Source organism: Ipomoea nil, unplaced genomic scaffold, assembly GCF_001879475.1.
Source record: "Ipomoea nil cultivar Tokyo-kokei standard unplaced genomic scaffold, Asagao_1.1 scaffold1977, whole genome shotgun sequence".
Taxonomy (NCBI): domain Eukaryota; kingdom Viridiplantae; phylum Streptophyta; class Magnoliopsida; order Solanales; family Convolvulaceae; genus Ipomoea; species Ipomoea nil.
The window spans coordinates 168,110-193,494 of NW_017618405.1; the positions used below are offsets into that span (position 1 = coordinate 168,110).

Here is a 25,385-nt window from a genome sequence, read left to right on the forward strand (position 1 = left end):
AATGTCGTCAACATGTAATACTAGGATTACAAACTTGCTTCCACTAAACCTTTATGTAGATACACTGATCAACAGTGATCAAAACCAAATGACAATTTCAAGTATCATTGTCTAGAAGCATGTTTTAATCCATAGATCGACATCTTCAATCTACATACCAGATTTTCCTTTCCTGTGGCCATGAAGCCTTGCGGCTAATCTATGTATACTTCCTCTTTTAATTTACCATTCAGAAAGGCGATTTTAACAACCATTTGGTGGAGCTCAAGAACAGAATGAGCCACCAAAACCAAAATAATTCTCAAGGAGAATTATTATCCTGCATGGCTTGGTTAAATGAGACTGGATAATTATCAATGCTCAAGTCACTTTCATGCTCAAGTGCATAAACAATATAGTCATCAGGAATGACTGATCTTTTCTATCTAGTAGATCTCCTTAATGCCACTTCCTGCTGAGATTTCACTTGATCATCATCTTGAGTTTCAACCTCATCTTCATTTACAATAGCTTCCTCATGTGGAATTTGAGCATCTAGTTGCTGTTGTTCCAAAGTATTTCCATAAGGCTACACTGCACTGCAGCAATAGGAACAACAACATGAAAAAGGATCACTTGATGAATCTGTAACCATCAATGACTCCTTAATCTCAACATTATGAGCTCCCACACTCCCACTGACTTCGCCATTTCAAATGAAGCGAGCATCACCAGACTCAACAATCCTTGTACTTATGATTAGGACAATAAACATGTACCCTTTAGACCTTTTTGGATATCCAATGAAATAACCACTAATGGTTCTGGATTCCAATTTATTTTCATGTGGATTATATATCCTCACTCTAGCTTGACAGCCCCAAATGTGAAGATGCCTCAAACTAGGTTTCCTTCTTGTCAACAGTTCATAAGGTGTTTTAAAAAACAACCTTACTAGGAACCCTATTGAGTAAGTATGCTGTTGTCTTTAATGCATATATCCACAATGAAACAAGCAATGTACTGTTATTGACCTTACTCCTAACCATTTCCCTTAGAGTACGATTTCACCTTTCTTCCACACCATTTTGATGTGGTGTGCCTAGCATTGTGCCTAGCTTTCATCATGTTTCCCATGAAAAACACTTTTCATTTTCCATGTGAGGTTAAAACATAAAAAAATCTTCCTTAATGTTATAAACATGTGTTGTAGCACCAGTGTCTAACCACCAAGTATTAGAAGGAACCTTAACAAGATTGGATTCAAAGCATACTAAAACTGAATGTATACTTTTATTTCCATCCAAGCTTTCCTCTTCAGGCATTCAGCCTTCTTGTGCCCAGGTTTGTTACAGAATAGCATTTCTGCACTTTCTGAACATCACCTTGCACCTTCATAGGATGCTTGCCCTTCTTTACTACTTTTAGATTTGCTGCTATTATCACTGACATTAAAACTGTCACCTTATAGCGTGATACGATAGTGTTCACTGCAAACATTTATCTCACATTTATCAATTGCTTTGAGTAACAAACCTTTATTCAGACTATAATTTATAGACCTTAAGTTTGTATTTAAATCCGCCTTTGGGTCAAATTTAAATACAATGTCAATTTACCGACATGCATCATTCACACATATTTGAATGAGACTATTTATCAAGTTTCCATTTAATATATAGGCCATCTTTGGACATGCACTACATATTAACAAAACAAGAATCATAATCTCCTAAATTGTCATTAATCACATGTCTGATCTACCTTTGGGCAACCGCTAGAACCATGTGTTAATGATCACAAATGTTTATCAATCCTTTAGTGTCATTCAACGATGCAAAATACTTGTGTACGATAAACATTTGTAAACATAAATAATTATTTAGCTATTACCTTGAGTGGGCCACTTTGGTGACTGACGCACTCGCCTTATGCTAATAATTTATTTATGTGAATAAACCTTAATTTATGTTGCAAACATAAACATAAATGATCATTTAGCTATTACCATGAGTGGACCGCTTTGGCGACTAACACACTCGCCTTATGCTAATAAATCATTTATGTGAATAAACCTTAATTTATATATATGTTGTAAACATAAACATAAGTGATTAATTAGCTATTACCTTGAGTGGGCCGCTTTGGCGACTAATGCACTCGCTTTATGCTAATAATTCATTTATAAACATATATATAAACTAATAGTGGATATAACCTCCAACCATAATTGATCCCAAATGAGCCTATAATTTAAAGCAAGTCCTTAATGCCTTAAATAAACCAAACAGCTCAAATATAAACCCAAATTAAATGAATCTAGAATTTAAAGTAAATCCATAATACTTTAAATAACCCAAATAGACTCAAATATAAACACAAATTAAATGAGCCTAAAATTTAAAGTGACTCCATAATACTTTACATAAATCCAAATAGACTCAATTTAATTGTCCAAACAAAATAAACCTTAATTTATATGTCGTTCTCTTATAACATATAATTCATGATTTGATAGAGATAAACCATATAACATATGAATCATATACCGTACGAACACAGTACAACTAACATATATATGTTTCTTGATTCCATATGATTCAAATCCAAAAATATATATATATATATATATATATATATATATATATATATATATATATTCATTACAGTATATACATACATGTATGACATATATCTGATGCTTGATTCCAAGAAACAGGCACAATTGATCCCATTTGATTCAAGACAATTATATATATACACTGCTACTCGTGTTAATTCCAGTTGCCCAACTCATATATACAGAGTAAACATACACAGTAATTCCATATATATATATATATATATATATATATATATATATATATATTCAACACAATATATAATTGTCGTACGCCATATACGAACCAAATAAATGCAAACATGCATGCGAAATAATTCGACAGACAAAATAGTATCACTGGAATACTAAGTGAAATTGTGTATCTGTATGCATGTGACATATGTTTGTCGTGTGCATATGATTCGCATGTATCTTTAATCAACAAATTCTTGAATATTCATAATATTCATATAATCACATACATAAACATTGTTGATTCCACATATGCGAATATAAATATAAATACTGAAATTATATATAATGCACAACTAATTAAACCTTAATAATTAAAAATCCCCAAAATATCATGAACCTTAATTTTAGTGATTAATCAATTTACAAGCAGACTCTGATACCAAATGTTAAATTAATCCTTTATGCGTTATAACTTGAATGCGGAAGCACAATTAACAATGATCGCATGTAAATCAAATCAATCAACTAAACAATGTTCATGATCATGGATTTTTAATTAAATGGAAAGGATAGAACTTACTTGGCTCCATTGAAGAAGTAATCTCTAAATTGAATGAATCAAGAATATAATGCTTCACCTCTCTGATCCGTATTCCTTAATCACCTCCTGATGATACGGAGACTAGAAAACTTAGAGATTTGAAACTGTTAAGATCCCTAGAGTTTTCCTGGGTATTTATAGATGTGATGAGAAACCCTCTTTCAAGAGGAATGGGGAACCTCCTTTAGGAATAGAAATCCTTTTAGGAATGTGACCTCCTTTAGGAATAGAAATCCCTTTAGGATTGTGAAACCCACAACCTTATCCATTATACATCTTTTAACCCTTATAAACTTAAATTTTAACAGAATGAGAGGGAGGGAATTTCACCCAGTAATTCCGCATTTACACATCACTAATCATCAACTTGAGTACCTTATGGAATTACAACCTTTATTATATAAATCATTGTTAGGAAATAATTATTTCTAACAAGAGACACAATATTTTAACGTGGAAAATCGAATGGTGAAAATCACTAGCCTTTTTCGACAGTGCCAAACCAAAATTCACTATTTTTTGTAGGTAGTCTTGTACATGAGCAAGTCGGATCTTTCTTTCTCCCTTTTCTTGTTAGAGAGTAGAAGTTTTTCCCACAGAATGTACCTACACCCTCTACAATGTGACCTCTATAGGTATTTATACATAGAGAATTGACAAAAGAAAGAAAAGAAAAAGGTTTACAAATTTGACTTAGACAACCTTCCTTTATTGAGTTTTGGATTCTATCCTTGAGAGAGAAATTCCCTTCCTAAACTGAAAATGTAATGTGGGGGTGAAAAATATGGTAACATATCTTCTAGGGAAAATTGTAAAAAATTCCCCTATATAATATGCCAATTATCAATGTCACCCCTGAATTATGAGTGGTGTAAATGTTGCCCATCAATTATCAAAACGGTGCACATATAGCCCCTCTCGTAACGGACATGTGGTTTCCCGTTAGTGTACGACACCGTTAAGTCGGAGTAAATATGTAATTTAGTTGTTTTTTCCCTCCCTCGATTCAAAGTACCAGCGATGGACAGCGGTGGGGAACCCCAGGTCCGTTACGGGATGGGCTATATATATGTGCACCATTTTGATAATTGAGGGGCAACATTTACACCACTCATAATTCAGGGGTGACATTGATAATTGACATATTATAGAGGGGCATTTTTTACAATTTTCTCTATCTTCTAACATCTCTGGATCCTCACTTCAGAGCTGGCCGTCGGGCAAACCACCCGATGTTGGTCGGCGGGCTGAACACCTTCCCATCCTAACTGCCTTGCAAGGCCAACTAGGTACCTGGAGCCGGTATCCATCACTAGTCCTTCACTTTCCTGTAGGTCAACTTGTTGATGGCGCAGGAAAGTAATCACGTCACTGATCGTCCTACCTGAAGTCCGCACAGCCTCGTTGTTAACTCCTTTTTCAAGGTAATAAATAGGGCTTTTCGCTTTAATATAATTGTTTTCCTTTCAATCCAAGCGTCTTCAATTTTCCAGCAACCATTCAACTAAACAACAAAGTAGAAACGGCTAGTCAGTCAGCTTAGTGACTACATGACTTACCCCTTGATTAGTTTATCGTAAAAGCAATCTTAATAAAAAATTAAGATGCAATGATATGGTCATTTTTTTTTTCCATTTTAGTCATAATGGATCATTTTTTATTTTCAGTCAATTATTACTATTCATTTCTTTTTTAAATTTACCTAATTTCTGTGCCATTTTTAATTGATGATTAACATTTATTGTAAAATATTTATGATATAATTGTGATTAACTTGTCTTCAATCTTAATCAAATATTAATTGTCACTGATCTGACCATTTCCTTTTTTCATTTCCAGTCAATTATTATTTTTTATTTTCAGTCAATTAGTAAATTCGTTTCATTTTCGAATGTTATTATATTCAAACTACTCCATATTATTCTACTGTGTAATATTATTGTGAAAGATTTATGATGTAATTGTGATTTGCTTAATTTCAATCTTAAAGAAAAATCAAGATGAAACGACATGGCCATTTCTTTTTTCATTTTAGTCAATTTGGGATCATTGTTTATTTTCGGTCAATTATTAATATTCATTTTCTTTCTCAATTTATTTAATTTCTGTCCCATTTTTAAATTGATGATCTAGAATATTATTGTGAAATATTTATGATATAATTGTGATTAGCTTGTATTCAATCTTAATCAAATATTCACACTAATCTGACCAGTTCCTTTTTCATTTTTAGTCATTTATTATTATTATTTTCATTCAATTAGTTAATCCGTTTCCTTTTTGAATTTACCTAATTTTCGTTCCCTTTTCTATTAGTAATATAAGTTCCCTTTTCTCCTTGTTTTTATATTTTTAGTCAATTAATGTTATCAATTTCTTTTTCAAGTTATCTTTACTATTCTTTGGATGAAAATCAAGAAAGTAGACTTTGTTTTTAATTATTGTATAGATATAGATAAGAGTATTAGATAAGGGCGGGCGTTTCGGGTTTCGATTCGTTTTTTTTTTTTTTTTTTCAGTTTTGATTTCAGTTTTAAAAAATTAAACCATTCGATTTAACAATAGAGTTCAGTTCGGTTTCGGTTTCGGTTCGGTTTTGGTGGAAGTCCACTATTTGAGCGTTTCCTTTTTTTGCCTGACGGATTGTTCAGTTGGCTCACTTGGAGTGCCACTTGAAGTGTTTTGTTGATGAAAAGATGAAGAATCATCCATCTACATAGTTAATATTTGAAAAATAAGAATTACTAAAACACCAAATGTTGGGACTTACGATTTAGAGTTGAGGTCTGGGACTTGAGGAGTTGAAGTTATTAATTACTATAATATTTATAGAGTTAATACCCAAAATCATCCTTGACTATAGTGGTTTTTCTCAATTTCGTCCTAAACGACTTTGGTGACCTAATATCGTCCCAGACTTTTGTGTTTCGCTCAATTTAGTCCTAGACTTTTGTGTTTTTACTCAATTTAGTCCCTCATTTGTTATTCTGTCCATTTGGTGTTAAATAAATAGACAATTTAGTAATTTTAATATTGGCATCTCTTTACTCATAGACATGTGAACTGCGAAATTCCTTTTTTTTTACGAATTACTCCCAGAATTACTTCTAAAACTGCGAATATAAAATTTGATTTGCAGGTCCGGGAGTAATTCTGGGTGTAATTCGTACAAGAAAGAGGAATTTCGCACTTCACAAGTTGAAAGTAAAGAGAGATCAATATTGACATTACTGAATTGTCCCTTAATTTAACACCAATTTGACGGAATAACAAATGGAGGACTAAATTGAGCGAAACACAAAAGTCTAGGACGATATTAGGTCACCAAAGTCGTTTAGGACAAAATTGAGAAAAACCACTATAGTCGAGGACGATTTTGGGTATTAACTCAATATTTATATATAATACTAGCATTTTGAACGCGCGATTCGCGAAAATTTATTCCCAATATTAAAAAATTGATAAATGCAAATAATTACAAATTATAGTTCAAATTATATTTCGCAATTCCTTAAAATAGTAAATTTTAATCATCGTATTTGAAAACTATAGAGATGACCAAAATTTATTTTTGTTCATTAATAATGTAAACAATTTTGATATAATTTATATTTTGTTTTTACAATAAATAAATAAAATATCTATAATACTAATCTAGTACCCGGTCACATATATTAGTGCGTGCGCGTGCCTATATATATATATACACACACATACATATATGATTTACCATTCATAGAAATTTAATTAAAATATAATCAATAATTAAAGTAATTATATACGGAGTAATAATTTTAATAAAATGATAATTAAAAAATAGGAAAGAGATATCATAGATATATGTGTATGATAATAATGATAGGGTTATGAAAGTTAGAATTAAATAGTAATGATGTTATAACGGTGTAAGGGTACTTTTGTCTAACAAGAATGTAGTATGGACAATTTTGTCCATTAATGAAAAATGTATACCTTTATTAGCATACAAATGTAAATGCTGACATAAACTAGTATTTCACCCGTGCGATGCACGGACATAAATTTGGAAATATTGCATTTATGTTAATAAATTGAAAGTAATTTTATTTATTATTATAGTGGCTATAGGCCCTATTTTTCAAAATTGGCAGCATTTTTAAATTTAAAAAAACTGTTACATATATACAAAACAATAATAACATTATGATATGACATTGAATATCGGTAAAAAATTACAAATTATTGAAAATTTTTGTGTACACTACATTTTCTGTAGTGTTCAAACCCACATTAGAGTCTCCACATATTAAGATTTTCAGCCCATCTGGATTACTAACCCGAGATGCTGCTACATACAACTGTCCATGGTTAAACACGGGTTTCTTTAATAGTAGTCCGATATTAGATAAAGTTTGTCCTTGACTCTTGTTTATTGTCATAGCATATGACAACATTATTGGAAATTGCTTCCTCTGAAATTTAAACGGTAGTCTTGGGTCAGAAGGAGTCAATCCCAATCGTGGTATTAGTACCCTGGTGCCTACATTGTTGCCACACAGAATTTGAGCTTCAATCACATGGTTTCCTAATTATGTAATGATCAACCTTGTACCATTGCACAATCCCAAGGTGTGATCTATATTTCTGAGCAGCATAATTGGCAATCCAACCTTTAATGTTAAAGAATGGTTTGGAACACCGGAGCATCTCAAACTGTTAAGGAACTCTGTAGTGTGAACCTCTGATAACATATCAGCATTTGTATCTGACTTGCAAACCGAATCACAACTCAAATATGTCTTGGAAGTTGCCTCATTCATACTGTTCATGTATTCATTCACCTTGTCCACAATATCTAATGTTGGAGCTAATATACCTTGAGACTCCAAATGTTTATGATCTAGTTGACCCTGACCGTACGAAGGAAATGTGCTTTGGACAATTTCTGCTATGGGGTCAACTTCATTTCTTAGAACAAAATTATCTGGAATCCTTATATTGAAGATACCATTATTCTCTTCTCCTAAATTCCATCTCATAGATCAGCAATCCATTTTGCAAAACTGTTTAACTTTTCAACTTCTTCTGCACTTGAAATACCACGCAACCTCAGATTCTTTGTTAAGCGTAGTACTTCGCAATTACTCCACAAGTATGATGAGTTTATACTTGCTTGTACTATATCTTGTCTGCTACCTTTTGGTATAACTGGTAGTATTTGTCTAAAATCACCTCCAAGTACAACTGTTTTTCCACCAAAAGACATTTCTAAGCTTTTTGGATTAGGGAATCGCAATATGTCTCTCATTGTCCGATCTAATGCTTCAAAACAATGTTTGTGCATCATTAGAGATTCATCCCATATGATTAACTTAACTTTTATAATCAATTCAGCAAGTGGACTACCTTGGCTAATGTTGCAAGTTGAGTATTCATTCACTGCAATGGGGATAGAAAACCTTGAGTGTGCAGTCCTTCCACCCGGTAAAAGTAGTGAGGCTATACCGCTTGATGCTACATTCAAAAAAACTTCTCCCTTTGACCTTAAAGCAGCCGACAGTGTCCTCCATAAAAATGTCTTGCCAGTTCCACCATATCCATAAACAAAGAACAAACCACCTTTATTAGATTCAACATCCACCATCACTTTGTTGTATATGAGTAATTGTTCATCAGTTAGTTTAGAAAACAGTGATTCATGTTCTAGCTTTAAAGCTTCTTTGTTGTACGCCAATTCTTCGTACAACAACCGATTACCGAAATAGTATTCATGACTTCCCACTGGCATCGGCATTGGTGGATAATCACTTAGAGACTTGTTCCAAGTATTCAACAAATTCTCCACTTCCATGAGTGCCCATTTTTCTTCTGTTCGTCATTGAGCATCAAATCTATATAATTTATAAACAAATTAGTTTAATATATAAATGAAAAAAGTACATTTAAGGAAGTGTTTTGAAGAAGAATTGTTTACCTGGATTACTTGTATTTATTTTAGCATTGAACTCAACATCATCAGCTAGGTATTGCCAAATAATATCCCACACTTTTTCTGGTTTCGCCATTGAATTTGATGTCAATAAAGTTATAGTTTAATGGGTAAAATTCTTGCTTTCTAACTTGATGGTTAGAGGTTCAAACTAGGGCTGGGCACTTCGGTTCGAACCGAACAGAACCGAACCAAAATCGAAGTACCGATCGATATTTGGTTTAGGTAACCCGATCGGTTCGGGGAACCAAAGAACCGATTGGTTTTTTTTTGTTTTTTTTGTTTTTTTTTTTTTGTTTTTTTTTTTTGTTATATAATAAATATATATAATGTTTTAAGTAAGAATTGAACCCTTGACCACTTTGAAATCAAAAGCTTTACCAATTAAACTATAGGTACATTTGTGTTAATGTTTACATTTGTCTGTTAATAAATGTATACATTTTATATTAAACATTGTACACTTCAATTGTAATGGACAAAATTGTCCCTACTACATTCTTGTTAGACTAAAATACCCTTATACCGTTATAACACCGTTACTATTTAATTTTAAAACTTTCATAATTTTATCATAATTATCATACACCTATATCTAATTATCTATGATATCTTTTTCCCATTCTTTAATTATCATTTTATTAAAATCATTATATAATTACTTTAATTGTTGATTATATTTTAATTAAATTTCTATGAATAGTAAAATCATATATGTGTGTATATATATATATATATATATATATATATATATATATATATATATATATATATAGGCACGCATACGCACCAGTATACGTGACCGGTTACTAGATTAGTATTAAAGATATTTTATTTATTTATTGTAAAAAAAGTATAAATTATATCAAAATTGTTTACATTATTAATAAACAAAATATACATTTCGTTCATCTCTATAGTTTTCAAATGCGATGATTAAAATGTACTACTTTAAAGAATTGCGAAATATAATTTGAACTATAATTTGTAATTATTTGCAGTTATCAAATTTTAATGTTGGGCATAAATTTTCGCGCATCACACTTACAAAATGCTAGTATTATATATAAATATTATAATATTTAATAATTTCAACTCTTCAAAATCGTCAGATCTCAACTCTAAGTCGTAAGTCCCAACATTTAATAATTCTTATTTTTCAAATATTAACTATAGATGGATGATTCTTCATCTTGTCATCAACAAAACACTTCAAGTGGCACTCCAAGTGAGCCAACGAACAATCGATCAGGCAAAAAAGAAAACGTTCAAATAGTGAACTTTCACCAAAACCGAATCAAACTTTTTAAACCGAAAGCGAAACCGAAACCGAAACCAAACCGAACCCTATTTTTAAATCAAATGGTTTAATTTTTTTAAAATCAAAAAATCGAAACTGAAATTAAAACCGAAAAAACCGAATCAAAATTCGAACTGCCAGCAGTCGTGAATTCTGCTATTGGCTGCCTTGATGATTTATTGGTTCGGGATCTATCTGTCTCAGGACTGCGTGCCATTACTGGACTTAAGCCTGCGTGCCATTGTTAGCTGTACATCTCTGCTTTGTCGTGTCTTTGGTTCTACAGGGCAGTCGATAGCATTCCGGGAGGTGTTGCAGTTGTGGTGCATCCCGGCTAGGCGGCATTATGGTGTGTAGTCGCTGTAGTGCAACTGGCTGGGAGGCCACGTTTGTGACGCGCGAGGCATCTATCCTCGCTACTTGTGCTTCAGATTACATGGTGGGCGGAGATGCAGTTGTGCAGCATCTCAGTCTACTTACTGGTTTTGACATACTCCTGCCTACGATTAGCTAGCATAAGGCTTGGGGCATGCATGTTAGAGCCCCGGGGGCCACTTTATGTTATCTTGTCTTATCTTACTTTTCCTTACTTAGCTTATTAGTAGGATTTAGGCCATGTGGGGCCTAAGTCCATCCGGACCTTGTACTGGCCTTGACCTTCCTTTTTATTAAATTAAAAAAAATTAAATTAAAAAAAAAAAAAAAAAAAAAAAAACTGCCAGCAGTAGTTCAAACTTCATTCGATTTTTGGGCTCGCAAGATAGTAGTATAGTACCATCATCTCGTTTATTTTACCGATATTGATTCGGTCAAGGACATGGTCGTCAATTAATCATACCCACGGGGGCACTTTAGGACGGCCGATCACACCTCACTACAATACTACATCATTCTAATTTCTAAGAGACTGCACTACAACAGGAGCCGCGCAACGGACAAGACGGCCTCTCTCTCTCTCTCTCCCTCCAAATGCTACCAAGAGATCGAGCGTGAAGCGCATTTCCGACAGTTGTAAGGAGCAATGAGCCCTGCCGCAGCGCGAACCCAAGGGAACTGTATTGCCATCCGGACACTTTCTACTTCGTCCTCCATTTCTCGATGCTCTCTCCCTCCTTCCGGCAACGGTAATCTCTATCTTCCCAATATGTATACGAATGCGTGCGTTTTTTTTTTTCCTGTTTATATCGGTATAGAATAGAACTAGAATATGTTTATATGCTCTATGCATGTATGTATGGAATACTAGCGTATAAATTTGAATATTTGCGATCTATATTGTGATTCGATTCGATGCTCGCTTCAATGTCTGTTTACTTCTTTTTTTTAATGCCTGATCACATGAGTAATGCACACTGAAACGGTGCTATTGAAGAATCAGAGTTCTATCTTTTTTCGTCATTTTCCAATCTCAAATTCTCTAAAATGTTTCAATAGTCTGGTAGGATTTGTTAGTATATTCATTTTCAGTTATATAATGATTAATTAAAGTCTCCGTCTTGATTAAAAGATAAAAAAATGTCTCCATCTTGAGCACAGTTAGTAAATTTGCCAGAGAAGTTTGCTTGTCCCTCTCAATCGTGAATATGTGAAACTGGATGAGTTGCAGGAAAAATAATGAATAGCCTGCGCTTTGATTGTAGATATTTACAAATTATACTTGCAAGATAAAATAAACATTCTCAAGTGCTTTGTTGTTCCTTAGATTTGCCTCAAAAGGCAAATTCTCATCCACTGATGATAAATTCTCCGGTGGTTTGGAGTTCCTTAGATTTGGTTCAAAAGGAAAATTATCGCTGACTGATGATAAAATTCTTGATAGTCCTTGCAATTTGAATTTTTTTTTTCCACCAATATTGGCATCAATTGTTATTAGGGAAGTTGTGCCATGTGACATTGAGATTCATGAAATTCTCACCGAAACACCTATGGATATGATGCAGAAGAAGGGGGAAAGGAGGCATACTTGTTTAATTACTCAATATGGCTTTTCTAAGACTGGATTTCAGTTCACTCTTTTGCATTACATCACACAGTTTATTGTAATTGTCTTTGAAATTGTTTATGTTCATTCTTATTCATGCCAGAAAAAGTGATTTTACTTGTGATCAGTCATTCAGTTGTCACTTTACAAGTTATCAATCTGTAACATAAATAATGGGAGTTGTAGCATTCCTACTATCCCATGGTTGAACCAATGCCTTTTGTGTTGACAACTTACTGTAAACACTGGTGGAAATTTGACAAAAAAATTTGAATTTCAAGTATTCAAGTGTAAATACTAACCAGATTGAACATTTGCTTTGCATCATTGCAGTAACTTTTGTTTTTTGACTTGTCACAACGACTTCTTTAGATTACTCATCTGTATCTTCTTTTTGTTCCTCAACTTCTACTGGTAAAAATGATTTAGCTTATGGCCCCTTTACAACTCGCAAGAAATGGATTTATTGAAAAGAAGAAAAATTAGTCATATATTTACATAATCACAGTTTGATCCAATGTTTGACTGCAGATGATGCAATTAGTGGGACTCCTCTGTGGATGGGTAAAGGACTCACTTGTGTTTGCTTTAAAGGAAAGGGAAACTACCAAAGAATCTGTATCAATTTGACACCTCAACAGGCAAGTGCATCAAACCATTTGATTTAACAGAGGAAAGAGGAATATCAGCAGTGAAACAGTGATTATCTCTGTACATACTTAACGAAAAGTGGCAAAGTTGGAAATCAAAACTGAGCTTTTGTTTTTTTTTTTTTTTTTTTCCTCTGGGTCCTCTGGAGATGAGAATTCTACCCTCTTTTCAGACAATTGAGTTATATGCCTTCATATGATACTTGACATGCGGACTATTCTATACAGAACTAATTCTGGTGTCTTCTAAACTGTCTAGGAAGAGAGACTGAGAAGACTACAACATAGAATGAAGGTTTGTTTTGATGCTTCCAAGCAGGAACATCAGGTTTGGTTCATCAAACAAATCCTTTGGATATTTTCCAATTCCAGACTTGCCCACTTTCTGTGTACATCTGAAATAATATAAAGAATCTTCGTGTAAAGGAGTTCATAGTGGAGAATGAGAGACGAGAACTTTTTCTAGACTCTTTTCATGGCTTACTTGAACAGAATTTTACTTCAACAGGAGGCTTTGAAAGCTCTATGGCATGCTTCATATCCTGATCAGGAACTTCATGGTTTGATATCTGATCAGTGGAAAGAAATGGGATGGCAGGGAAGAGATCCATCCACAGACTTCAGGTTGCTTTTCAATTTGTGCAAATGCACCCATGCTCCAGATTTTTTCCATTCTCTTGCTAAACCTGTGTTTCTTAAATGTTTTTAAGTGCCTGTTTCTGGAATGCGTTCTTATTTACTGAAACTTATAATTTTTTAAATTTATTATTGTTATTATTATTATAAGCAGAGGAGCGGGGTTCATTTCTCTGGAGAACCTGTTGTTTTTCGCAAAAACATTTCCTGTAAGATTCTAACTGAGCTATAATATCAAATATCATCCATGATTTGCCATTTTGCCATTTTCCAAGCCTTTTCAAATAACTGATACTTTTTCAAAAAATCATTTTCGAATCAACTCAAATTACCTTTTATTTTGTTTCCAGGCATCTTTTCAACGGCTGCTGAAGAAGCAAGGTGGAAAACGGTCTGCATGGGAGTATCCATTTGCTGTTGCTGGTGTAAATATTACATTCATGATTATGCAGATGCTTGATCTGGAAGCAAGTAAGAGAAATACATGATTCTTAGGAATTTGAACTAGTATTTCTGTTACCATTAAATTTGAGGAAAGTTTTCCTGCAGTCAAGACCCTTTCTAATTCAAACCAAACCATGTGCAGCAAAACCCAGAACTTTTGTCAGAGGAGTATTTATTCAGATGTTATCAGGTAACTCCAATCGCATCCCTGTGTATGTTTAGTGTGTATTTACAAGTGGTTATGATGTCTGGTAAGACTCAAACATAAAGCAAAAACTAACAGTTGATTGAAAACTCTAAACTAATATATGATTACTGCACTTTCAGAGAATGAATGGGCATTCGACCTACTTTACTGCGTGGCTTTCTTGGTTATGGACAAACAATGGCTGGAGAAAAACGCTACATACATGGAGTTTAATGTGAGCAATGAGCAATGCAACTCTTTCCTAACAAAAACCACACGCATTTTCATGGAACAGAGCAGTTAATTTAGATGTTTAGTCTGAGAAATTGGCTTGCATTGCATGTGCTCTGCGGGTTTTCTTTTTTGGGTGACGAGGAAAACCCGTTGCCATTACCCGAGGGTGTGCATTTGATAAAATACCGCCTTGTGATTCTTGCCAGTAAAGGACCACAAGGAGATAAACTAGGTTGTCCATAGCTGGCTAGCTCAAATCAAGAGGGATGGGATTAAAATTCTTGACTTTGTGATTACAAGTTTGTATCCTTAACAATCTTGGCTGGGGTTACCTATCTGCCGGTTTGCTTTGTTTCCCACCTGGCATAGTTCTCATTTGCTTTTTACTAACAAATGCATCAACATTATAGGATGTCTTGAGATCCACACAATCACAGCTGGAAAAGGAACTTTTGATGGATGATGTTTTAAGGATTGAAGACTTGCCTTCCTACACCCTTCTGTGCTAGTTGCTGCATTGACAATCAGTTTTAACTTATAGGTAACTTTTAGAGTTTCTTTTAAGTCTTTCCTAGTTCTAGCAGTGGAGTAAAAAACATCGTGGTTCCTTCTGGAAGCTGAAATCTGATTTTTTTGTTTTGTTGTGTTTTGTTTTTTGTTTTTGTTTTTTTTGTTGTTGTTTTTTTATTTTATTTTTTCTGCCAAGTCCGCTTGCACTTCAACCTCTACAATTTCTTTCTTCTAACCATTTCCTTGTGGGTTAGAATCTTTTTCAGTCTCGTAATTTTTTTTTTAGAATCAACAGATTATGAAAGAACTGTGTTCGACATAGTTTATAATGTATGCATGCACGCTCTTTTAACCTCTTGCTGTTGCATTAATACAATAAGTTGATATTAACTGAAATATATGATATTAACGAAAATGTTAAAAAGCCAAGAGCTTATTTTGAAATGCTACCGTTTCTAAATAAGATATTATTTTAAGCTATCATATTTTATCAAATAAACTTATAATTTATTTGTAGCTTGAAATAAGCTCAACCAAACAGAGCAACTGGAGTTTAATTCGTCAGAGAACTGAAATTTTGTTAGTAATTTTTTTTTCCCATTTTTAAAAGTAAACACTATTTATATCGTAATATGAAAAAAAAAAAAAAAAAAAAAAAGAAAAGAAAGTGGGGATTGGGGACGGAGCCAGAAATTCAATTGGGGGAGGGGGGGGGGGGGGGGGGGCGAAGAAGTAGGGACGGATTCAGAAAATTTTTCTATTAAAACAAAAGAGATAATTAAAAAGATTACCTAAAAAATATAGTTGTAAATATTGTTGTTGTTATTGTGTGTATTAAATTTAAAAAAAAGCTATATAGGGGAAGGAGAAATATTGTTGTGTGTATTAAATATTAAAAAAGGTGGAAAAAACTGTAGAACTACATTGATACCAAAGGATTCAAACCTTTGACTTTACAACTATCAAACATGTGCTCTGTCAACTAATCTAACTCATTTTTTGTTAACATTTAATAGTTTATACTAATACTAAAACCTGTACTATGTATACATATATACATACAAAGATTATATATGGGGTGGAGGTGGGGTGGGGTGAGGGGGCAGCTGTTGCCCCTGCCCCCTTTAGCTCCGTCCCTGGTGGGGATATAGACCTGATCGCCGCACAACCAAAATCAACTAAGGGGGTGTTTAGTTGGAAGGAAGTAATTAGGGGGGAAAGGAATTGTAATTCGGTGGGAAAAGAATAAGGTGAGAATAAAGTAGGAATTCAAATTACGTTGTTTGGGAGGAAGAAATAAAATTTTGGAGTTGAGAATGAAAGAAGTGCTATAAAAACTAAAATACCCTTATGTAATAATAATATTAATAACAACTAAGGGTAATAATGTCATTTCATTTGTTTTTCCTTTCTCAAATTCATTGAATTGCAATTCATGGGGGTGCAATTCAACAAAAGGAGGGAATTGCAATTCCCTCCAACCAAACAATATAATTGAGGTATCCATTGAATTGTAATTCAACTACAACAAAATTACAGTGAACCAAACGCCCCGTAAAATTAGAACTTTGCCTTATACACTTACATCATCATAAGGCTCTTCAGATGAATAATGTTATAAGCATGCATGTGTCTATTCTTCTGGGAAATTGACAAAAATAGGCAAAATTTGAAAGCATTAAATAAAAATAGACAATTTTTTAAAGTTACATAGTCCCGGAAAAAGTTCAATGATAAATGCATTTTTAATCTCATAAAAACACATTTACCAAATGCGGCTTACTATTTATGTATGGTGGACAAGAGGCAAATGCAATTGAGCAAGCCAACTCTACTTCAACTAATAAAACTTTACGACATGTTTTTCATGATGGGTAACAGGTTCAAAGAAAGAAAAGGAGAGTAATGAGGGGTGATGCTAATTTTCCAAAAATTAGGACGGGTCAAAAGTCTCACATCCCCAAGGCATCATAAAAGACATATAATACTAAGATGCTTCCTAGTATGCATCTCATATGATGTCTTCCGAACCGATTTAGAAAGAAAGCAATATATGAATATAGTAGTTTCTAAAACATGCACCCAAAATGATATTGGAAGAATTGCATGACTCGTCAATTCGTCATTGGTCGAGTACATATAATATTGTTTGATTCCTTTTTCAGAAACACCATGCTGTAAGGAGAATGGGATGTGAAACAATTCCACTCTTTTAGATAAGTAATACAATTTTGGCCGAAATATTTGACCATTCGGACCAATTAACCAAAAAGGTCCAGGTCACATGGACCAGCTCAAGAAAATAATTAGATCAAGAAAGTTCAAGAAAGATACGTTGTACGTACTTAGGAGTTTAATCAATCAGTATGTTATAAAATTGTGTCCACCTTACAAGGCTGGATAAGGTTTTATGTTCATAATTATTGAACTATATGTTCATAATTATAAAGTTACATATTCATAATTTTTAAACTTCATATTCATAATTATTAAACTCTATATTCACAATTACAGAACTCTATGTTCATAATTACTAAACTATATGTTCATAATTATAAAGCTATATATTCATAATTTTTGAACTTCATATTCACAATTATTGAATCTCTATATTCATAATTACAAAACTATATGTTCATAATTATGTTAACAACTCTATGTTCATAATTATAAAACTATATGTTCATAATTTTCGAACTAAATATCCATAATTATGAACAATTTGAAACCGTACCCTCCTTGCAAGGTGGACACGGTTCCACAGCATAATTTATCGAGTTTAATAGGGCTATGCTTATTATTTATAATATTGTAGGGATTAGGCCATGCCTACTATTCCTAATTATAATAAGAATTGGGCTCCTAATTCCCAATGTAACAAATACTTACAATATGAGACAATCTAAGATTTCTATTCCTTATAAGACTCTTAGCTCAAAATATGTATAAATAGACTCCATCATGGAAAAGGGGAAGCAAATTTCACTATATATTCACTAGCAATATTCATCAATACAACACTGGCTGCCCAAAAGTATAAAATCATCATTGGCGCCGTATGTGGGAATCGATACAAAAAGTTTACGTTTGTTCCCACAACGATGGACCCTGTTGGTTGCGGTTGTCCGTAGAAATCAAACCAGTAGGACCGATCTTCTGGGGAAGATGCATGGACCTGGTTCGCCCATCGGTCGGCCACCTCCAAATCCCCCAATCATGGTGACTACCGATCAAGAACCAATCAAGGCCAACTAGGCTACCCAATCCTCACCGACGAGCAGAGGTTTCCCCACTAGTAGATCCATGGACCAACCAGCTGCAGGTAGTGGAATACATGAGAGTTGACTCTCCGGAAAGCATGGCTGAGCGTAGTGGAGAAACACCTGAGCCTACCTGGAGAGCCCAAGTTTGGGAAGTTGAAGAGTTGGCTAGAGAAGTAAAAAATCTCTAGCACAAGGTGGAGGGTGGAAATGATCGGCGGACCGCTCGGTCATTATTTGTAACACCCTCTTTTTCTATACTTTAGAGTCTAGATTTAAGAAGTCTAAATAAGGTAAAAGAAAGGGAATAAAGATAAACTAGGATATATAAATCCAAAATCAACATCCAAAAGAGAGTGTCACCGCCACAGCTACCTACCTTCGAGTAACTGCACAGGCTAACTTCTAAAATCTAGAGTCATACGCTCAATACATAAATAGAATGGGATATGCGAACCCCGGTATCTAAGCACCAACCAAAATATGGTAGTCTAGCTACATCAACAACTAACAAGATATCACCAAAAAGGGAAGAGGGATAACTAATGCTAGCTTAGCATCTACTATGCTCTAGAGCTACACACTACTACATCAATTGCGTGCTCTCATCAAACACCAAATCCACCTGAAAAGGGTTATAGAAAAACATAGGAAAATAAACCCGTTAGCATGAAAATGCTAAGTATAAAACCGCTAACATAATATAGAATTAGATTTTTGGAAATTGATAGTAAGACTTTCATGAAAATTCTAAGTATAAAACCGCTAACATAATATAGAAATAGATTTTTGGAAATTAATAGTAAGACTTTAGGGACCTTAAGGGAAAAGTAGAGCTAAAATTTCCTAAGTAGGGAAGTTTAATTATGGCTTAAAAGTTTCAAACCCGGGCCTCTTTCTTATTAACCTAACCCTTGAACCATTAAGCTATGAGTGTTTCTTAAACCTCACCAAACCTTAATCCTTTTTAATCTTTCCCACTCCAAACCCTATCTTAAAATCCCCAAATTAAAACCCTTTTATCCTTTCTTCTTCCCCCACACAAACCCCCGTTGTCTTCCCTTCTTCGCTGGAAAAAGAAGAGAAAGCCACCATCATCAACAACCCCTTGGACATCCTCCACCATGCCTAGAAAATCAAGTGTTGCAAAGAGGGTGGAATGGGTTGATGCCCACTACCTCGTGTTGGAAGGTAAAGCTTTGGAACCCGAATCTTTCTCTAATAATGTGATAGAAATGCTTAGGTACCAAGGTTTATTGGACTTGTTCTTGGAAATTAAATGTAATACCTACCCGGATTTGGTCAAGGAATTCTATCACCATATGGGTGTTACCAAGGAGGGTGACAAGATGGAAATCACTTCTAAAGTTAGGGGAGTGAAGATTATTTTGAGTGAAAACCGTTTGGCCAAATTCCTAAAGTTGACTCCAACCGGAGTATCGAAGTATAAACGGGAGACTTGGATTAAGACTGAAAACTTGGGGCATAAGGATTATTTGGGTTACTTGTTGGGAAGAACCGATGGTTTTACCTTGGCTACTAAACCGGAAAAGAAATGGTTATCAGCTGAGCAAAAGATTTTGATAATGTTTGTGGCCGATAGTTTTGTTACCTAACAACAACAAGAGTAAAGATGTGGGGAGTTTGGAATACACCTTTGCTTATTTCTTGAAGCACAAAGTGAAGTTTAACTTGCCTGCTCTTATGTTGAACCACATGGATTTTTGCATGGCTCATAACTGAAAGACTTTGCATTACGACATGGTTTTGAGTTGGATTTTTGCAAAGAAAGGAGTGAACGTGGGCCAGACCGTGGCTAAACCTGTGAGGAGGTTAATCTTTAATGCAAAGAACATTCGTGGCAACAACATCTTTCATGTCGGAAATGGAGAGTACATCACCTTGGAAGAGATAAGCCAGAAACCCTTGGCCAAGAGGAGGTTGTTGATTGAGCAGCTTGACATTCCAAATAAAAAGTTGAAGCAGATGGCTCAGGAGGAGGGAGAGAATGAAGAGGAGGAGGAGGACAGTGACTACGGTAGTGACAAGAGTGCTAGACGGATGGAACAGAGGACCAAGGCTGAAAAAGAATCCATGACTACTGAATAACGCATCCTAGCACAACTTCGGAGACAAAATCAAATCATAGAGGATGGTTTCTCTTCGTTAAATGTCAAAGTTGACTCCTTGGATCAGAGGGTGGCAGCTGTGGAGGCCAGGTTGGACACGGACAGCTCCACAGGTGCTACTGGTTCGGAAGCTGGAGCATCGGAGGATTGAGCGGGCAACTCTACTCAAGTCGGAGTTTAAGATAACCTCTTTTCTAATCTTGGTTTGGCTTCTAGTTTAGTAACCTTAACTTTGATCTCGTTTGAAACCTTAGGTGTAATCTAGCTTAATTGGTTTATACTTGTAGAATCTGTTGCTTAGAGTTAAGTATGGTAAGTTTGGTTAGTCCGGTGTTTAGTTTTAGTTAGTTAGCTTGGTGGAAATCTCTTTGCGTCAACCTTCTTTTATTAACTCTCCTTGATTCTTGTCACACGGCTTGCAGTCCAAATTGTTGTTCTTACTTACACCTCGTTGCATCTAAGCTTCGAGGACGAAACTTCTTATTGGGGGGGGGGGGGGGGGGGGGGGAGAGTGTGACACCCCGAAAATTTATCCTTTAAAACCGAGTTACTTACCCAATTAATTCCTATTTTGCCTTATAATTTCCTTCTTAATTTCCATTGAGCATAGTTGAGGGACCTAATCTGACTAAGCCCTTAGCTTTTTTAACTTAGTCAATGGGAATACTTTGTGCTTTATTCCTTGTACTCTAATCTTTTATTTTTCTCCTAACTAGCTTGTGGGAAGGGGAGGTCATGTTGGTATTTTCATAATCTTAACTTGGAACCCAAGATATTTCCTATACTCCCACCTTAGCATTCCTCACTTAGACAAGAAACACCTCTCTCTCTCTACACTCTAGCTTTCTCTCCAAGCTACTCTAAACAGCTCCCAACCTAACCAAAGAAATCCATCATGTTTTATACCTTGAAGGCCATCAAGTTTCCACCTTTACTCATCTACAACCTTAGGAAGGGTAAGTTCTAGGCTTTTATGGTTTTAATACTTAGTTTTTCACCTCCTTTAACTAAGAATTTTTGTATTTGTTGGGGTTTTGGTTTGTGTATGTAAGATCTTTTGGAAGAGGACCTTCAAGAAGGATCGTAGGAGTTGGGAAGTGTTGTTTAGGCTACAAAGGTAACCCATGTCTTAGAAAATCTATTTACACTTGCTATTTATGATTTTCTTGATGCTATTGAGTGATTATGTGCATATTCGTGTGATTATGCCTTGTTAGAGCTTGTATTTAGGGTTCTTTAATGCTATTCATTGGGATATTCTATGTGTTCAAGTTCCTTTGTTGATTTATGTGAGTTTTGAGGTATTTTGGACTTGAACTTGAGCATTTTGACAATTTTCCCCGAAGTGGAATTTCCTCTCTGTTTTCGGTACTAGCGGGTACACTTTCTCGGGTGGATTCACTTCCTTGATAGGATTTGTGAGTCTTGAATCGTGTTTGTGATCCAACTATGTGATTTGTTGGATTGAAGTGAAGTCTATGGTGTTCTTTTGAGCCTTTATGATTACCTTATTGATCTGCATGCTAGCTACGTTGTTGTTGGTGCTAGTATGTGTTTCCTCGTAATGGCCTTACTTATTCTTGATGAGTATTGGTAACTTGTGTACCAATCGTTGTGGTCTCATGAGTTGGAAAACCTCTCATTGTTGTGGAAATACTTTGGAAGTTTCTTTCGTGTTCTTTTTCTTGAATTCCTTCGATTGAATCTATCATTGTGAGATTGTACGATTATTGTACCTTGTTATGATTATTCCTTGATCAGGCTATTTTTGAGTCTCGATCATCTATGTCGATGACTATGTGCTATGATTGTACGATTATTGTACCAAACCACCCGCCGAACCCCTGCTGGTTCCACTCTGTACTGGCGGGTGCTTCCGGCGGGTACTTTGGTGCCTGCCCGAAGTATCCGCTGGTACGCGGTCCTGAAGCAAAGTGGGATTTCGGGGAAAAATGCCAAGAATGTGAAATCCATTTCCAAACTCATCAATACTCACATCCATAACAAATAGGACTTGAATGGAAGGAATAACTCAACAAATAGCATCATACGACCCTAAATACAAGCTCTACAATAACATAATCACAAGAATATGCATCAAACCACACATGAACATCAAGAAATACATTTATGCAAGGAAAATAGGTTTTATTGGACATAGGGTTACCTTCTTAGCTTAGAAAACCTTCCAAACCCTCCAAGATCACTCTTGCAAGTCCTCCTCACACTAGTAGAGAATTGACCAAAAAAATGTAATATTACACGTCTTTAGTTCAAATTAGTGACGCGTAAAGTAAGGAAAAAACAAGCGGTGGCATTTTTGTAAATATATTAAAACTTTACGCGTCATTACTTATATAGTAAAGACGTGTATCGTGCAGCTTTTTTATTTTTTAAAAAATTATTATAGTACACGCGTCATTACATTTATGGTAATGACGAGTATTTTATGCGTGAATATATCTAAGTATATATAAGTATATAAGTATATAAAGAGTATTTAGGGATTCAGACAATTCTAAACCTCAATTCTCTTATGCGCCGTCAAGCCCTAACCTTTCTGGTCTCGTCCACCCACCCAACTTAGCTGATGGACGCCGCCGCCACAGCAGCGATGCATTCCTGCCGGAGCCAGTGAGAGCTACCTCTCTGCAAATGGCTGAAACCCCGAGCAGAAGATCTCAGAAAACCCCCAAATAGCAGAAGGCGCCGCCACCGTCCATCTCAGATTCATCGCCCTCGTGCCATGTCCTCCCACCTACCCCTCAAACCCTAGACTCCTCACCTCGCTGCCGCTCTCTCCGACTGACCTCCACCCCTCAAACCTCAACACCGCCTCCAGCGCCGACCTCTACCCGCAACTCCTCCGGCCGAAAGTCTCTCAAGTTCGCTTCTCAAAGTGATTAGAAAACCCCACTTGGCCACTTCCAACCAAAGGTATATATAAAATACGAAGACATAATTTTTACGTATTTACTATTTAAAATACACTCCGTATATTTAGATTCTGATAGTGAAATTTGAGCTATTTTCCATAGAGAGAGGGATGAGGAGGAAGATGGGGACTATGTAGAATCCAAGATGTTACTAGATTGGAATCCATGTTTGGCAAAGTACTCAACTTTCGGTGGTCTGAACTCTCTTCTTCACCGCTAAGGGCCATAATGAGGTATTGCCGTTTTCTTTCCCTTCATTTCAGTGCCATCAAGTTTTGTTCTTTTTCATCTATTTCGGAGTGTGCTTGATTTGTGTAAATTGTGTTTTAGATTGTGGCATTGTTTCTTGATAATGGAGTTGATGTGAATTCCTGGAATTACTGTGGGCAGGTATGTGATTTAAGTCTTGTTTTGATGGTTGATCAGTGCCATTTCTTGAGCTAATGCCTGGTGTGATAGTTCTTTTGGTGGGAGATCATCTCCAATTCCGATTTAAGATTCTTGAAATTGATGGGCGTTTGAGATGAACTGGATTATATATAGCCTTCGTATGCATTGTAGCATTATTTTCATATTAATAGTACGTAATAATATAGACTACTTTAATATTATTGGTGAAGCTTGAAATGACTGTCTTAGCAGCTCTCCTCGGGCTTCAATTAGAAGCATGGATCAGAAGATCATTATTTGGGATCTACAACATTCGTTGCCTTGATGCACATGTGAACATGAGGTTTGTTCCAACTACTATACATGAGTTGATGATGATGGAGATGAAGATGGAGATGGTACTGAAGGAGCAGTAGGTGGTGCATTTAAAAGAACTTCTGTTAATTTTACTCAATTTTGTAGTTATCCAATTGTTTTGCTTTCAGATTTTATAATTGTGTGATATTCATTTGATGCATGCATTTTATACTGGTTCAGAGGATGGTATTATAATATTGTTATATTGTATATCCATTTCTAAATCTAACATCTTTTGTGAAACTTTAATTCGCCATTCACAAGATGCTGATCAGGTAGTAGATAGATCTATCAGTGCTGCTTGTGTTTTTTCAATAATATAATGTGGATATTTTTATTTATTTTCTCCTATTTCAACCTTTATTTTCTTTTCCCAATTCTTGCCATATATATACATCTGTATGTGTATGTTTGTTTAATTTGTTTGTTTCCAGCTTGAATATAATGAATTTGAGAAAATTGATGTTAGAGAATGGTGACACAAATTAAAGGTTTTGTGGCATTTTTTTAGGTTAGTGTTCCATGCAGCAGTATGTTCACCACTGTGACAGTCAGTCAGATATGGTCATTGTGCTAATTTTCTTTCTATGGGATCTTTGCTTCAGCCTCTCCCTCTTCAAGATATCTAGGTAATTTTCAATATAATAATTTACATAGTTTCATTTTATATAAAATCAAGAAATAATTTTTTTATAAAAAAAATTCTCTCTTTAAGAACTTTTTGAATGGTCAAAAAATAAAAAGGACATGTGTAACACCCCCCAAACAAGACCTATATAAAAGCCTTAACACATGCAGATTAAACGACAAAACTAGCACAGTGGAAGATAAAACGAAACTGGATAAAAGAAATCCAACGGGGTGTCACGACACGTCTACCAAACACGGTAAACGCTACGGCAAACAATCTGCAAGTGTATACATCTATCCCAAAACATCAGTCTAGCTACATTGGCGCACAGGCCACAAAAGCAAGGGTAAAGGTGCTTAGCTACCAGGCTCTAGACATCGCGCTCGTCTAAACAC

The 25,385-nt window shown here is 35.0% G+C and overlaps 3 protein-coding genes and 1 long non-coding RNA gene across 7 annotated transcripts; 2 read left to right on the forward strand and 2 right to left on the reverse strand.

Moving 5' to 3' along the window:
• Positions 1-421: 421 nt before the first annotated feature.
• LOC109147106 lies at positions 422-8,395 on the reverse strand. Its single transcript, XM_019294754.1, has 3 exons — positions 7,969-8,395; positions 1,333-1,469; positions 422-568 (listed from the first exon to the last, which is right to left on the reverse strand). Exons 1-3 carry the CDS (start codon positions 8,393-8,395, stop codon positions 422-424), a joined length of 711 nt encoding a protein of 236 aa, XP_019150299.1.
• Positions 8,392-9,421, reverse strand: LOC109147107 (ATP-dependent DNA helicase PIF2-like). Its single transcript, XM_019294755.1, has 2 exons — positions 9,331-9,421; positions 8,392-9,224 (listed from the first exon to the last, which is right to left on the reverse strand). Exons 1-2 carry the CDS (start codon positions 9,419-9,421, stop codon positions 8,392-8,394), a joined length of 924 nt encoding a protein of 307 aa, XP_019150300.1.
• Positions 9,422-11,545: 2,124 nt separating this feature from the next.
• Positions 11,546-15,621, forward strand: LOC109147145 (ELMO domain-containing protein A). Of its 4 annotated transcripts, none has more exons than XR_002048552.1 (9): positions 11,546-11,769; positions 13,158-13,267; positions 13,536-13,604; positions 13,785-13,900; positions 14,064-14,121; positions 14,263-14,383; positions 14,462-14,546; positions 14,684-14,778; positions 15,188-15,199. XR_002048552.1 is itself a non-coding variant. In XM_019294782.1 (9 exons), exons 1-9 carry the CDS (start codon positions 11,667-11,669, stop codon positions 15,284-15,286), a joined length of 819 nt encoding a protein of 272 aa, XP_019150327.1. In that variant the 5' UTR covers positions 11,546-11,666; the 3' UTR covers positions 15,287-15,621. The 4 variants fall into 4 exon arrangements, 3 of the variants coding, with proteins under 3 accessions (XP_019150327.1, XP_019150328.1, XP_019150329.1); XM_019294782.1 differs by having other exon boundaries at positions 14,499-14,546; positions 15,188-15,621; XM_019294783.1 differs by having other exon boundaries at positions 14,067-14,121; positions 14,499-14,546; positions 15,188-15,621.
• A 7,585-nt stretch (positions 15,622-23,206) lies between these two features.
• LOC109147148 lies at positions 23,207-24,720 on the forward strand. Its single transcript, XR_002048557.1, has 4 exons — positions 23,207-23,613; positions 23,715-23,845; positions 23,943-24,002; positions 24,255-24,720. It is a non-coding gene; the product is annotated as an uncharacterized LOC109147148 (long non-coding RNA).
• Positions 24,721-25,385: the final 665 nt, after the last annotated feature.

What these genes read in the sequence shown, in the direction of transcription:
- LOC109147106 (XM_019294754.1), bottom strand. Translation starts at nt 8,395, where the DNA reads ATGAGATGGAATTTAGGAGAAGAGAATAATGGTATCTTCAATATAAGG. An exon ending in CACCTTGGGATTGTGCAATG is followed by an intron (nt 1,470 to 7,968) that starts GTACAAGGTTGA and finishes AAATGTTTGCAG; the next exon opens with TGAACACTATCGTATCACGC. An exon ending in AAGTGCAGAAATGCTATTCT is followed by an intron (nt 569 to 1,332) that starts GTAACAAACCTG and finishes AGTGCAGTGTAG; the next exon opens with CCTTATGGAAATACTTTGGA.
- LOC109147145 (XM_019294782.1), top strand. Translation starts at nt 11,667, where the DNA reads ATGAGCCCTGCCGCAGCGCGAACCCAAGGGAACTGTATTGCCATCCGG. An exon ending in TCAATTTGACACCTCAACAG is followed by an intron (nt 13,268 to 13,535) that starts GCAAGTGCATCA and finishes TAAACTGTCTAG; the next exon opens with GAAGAGAGACTGAGAAGACT. An exon ending in CTACATACATGGAGTTTAAT is followed by an intron (nt 14,779 to 15,187) that starts GTGAGCAATGAG and finishes TCAACATTATAG; the next exon opens with GATGTCTTGAGATCCACACA.
- LOC109147107 (XM_019294755.1), bottom strand. Translation starts at nt 9,421, where the DNA reads ATGGCGAAACCAGAAAAAGTGTGGGATATTATTTGGCAATACCTAGCT. An exon ending in AATAAATACAAGTAATCCAG is followed by an intron (nt 9,225 to 9,330) that starts GTAAACAATTCT and finishes AATGACGAACAG; the next exon opens with AAGAAAAATGGGCACTCATG.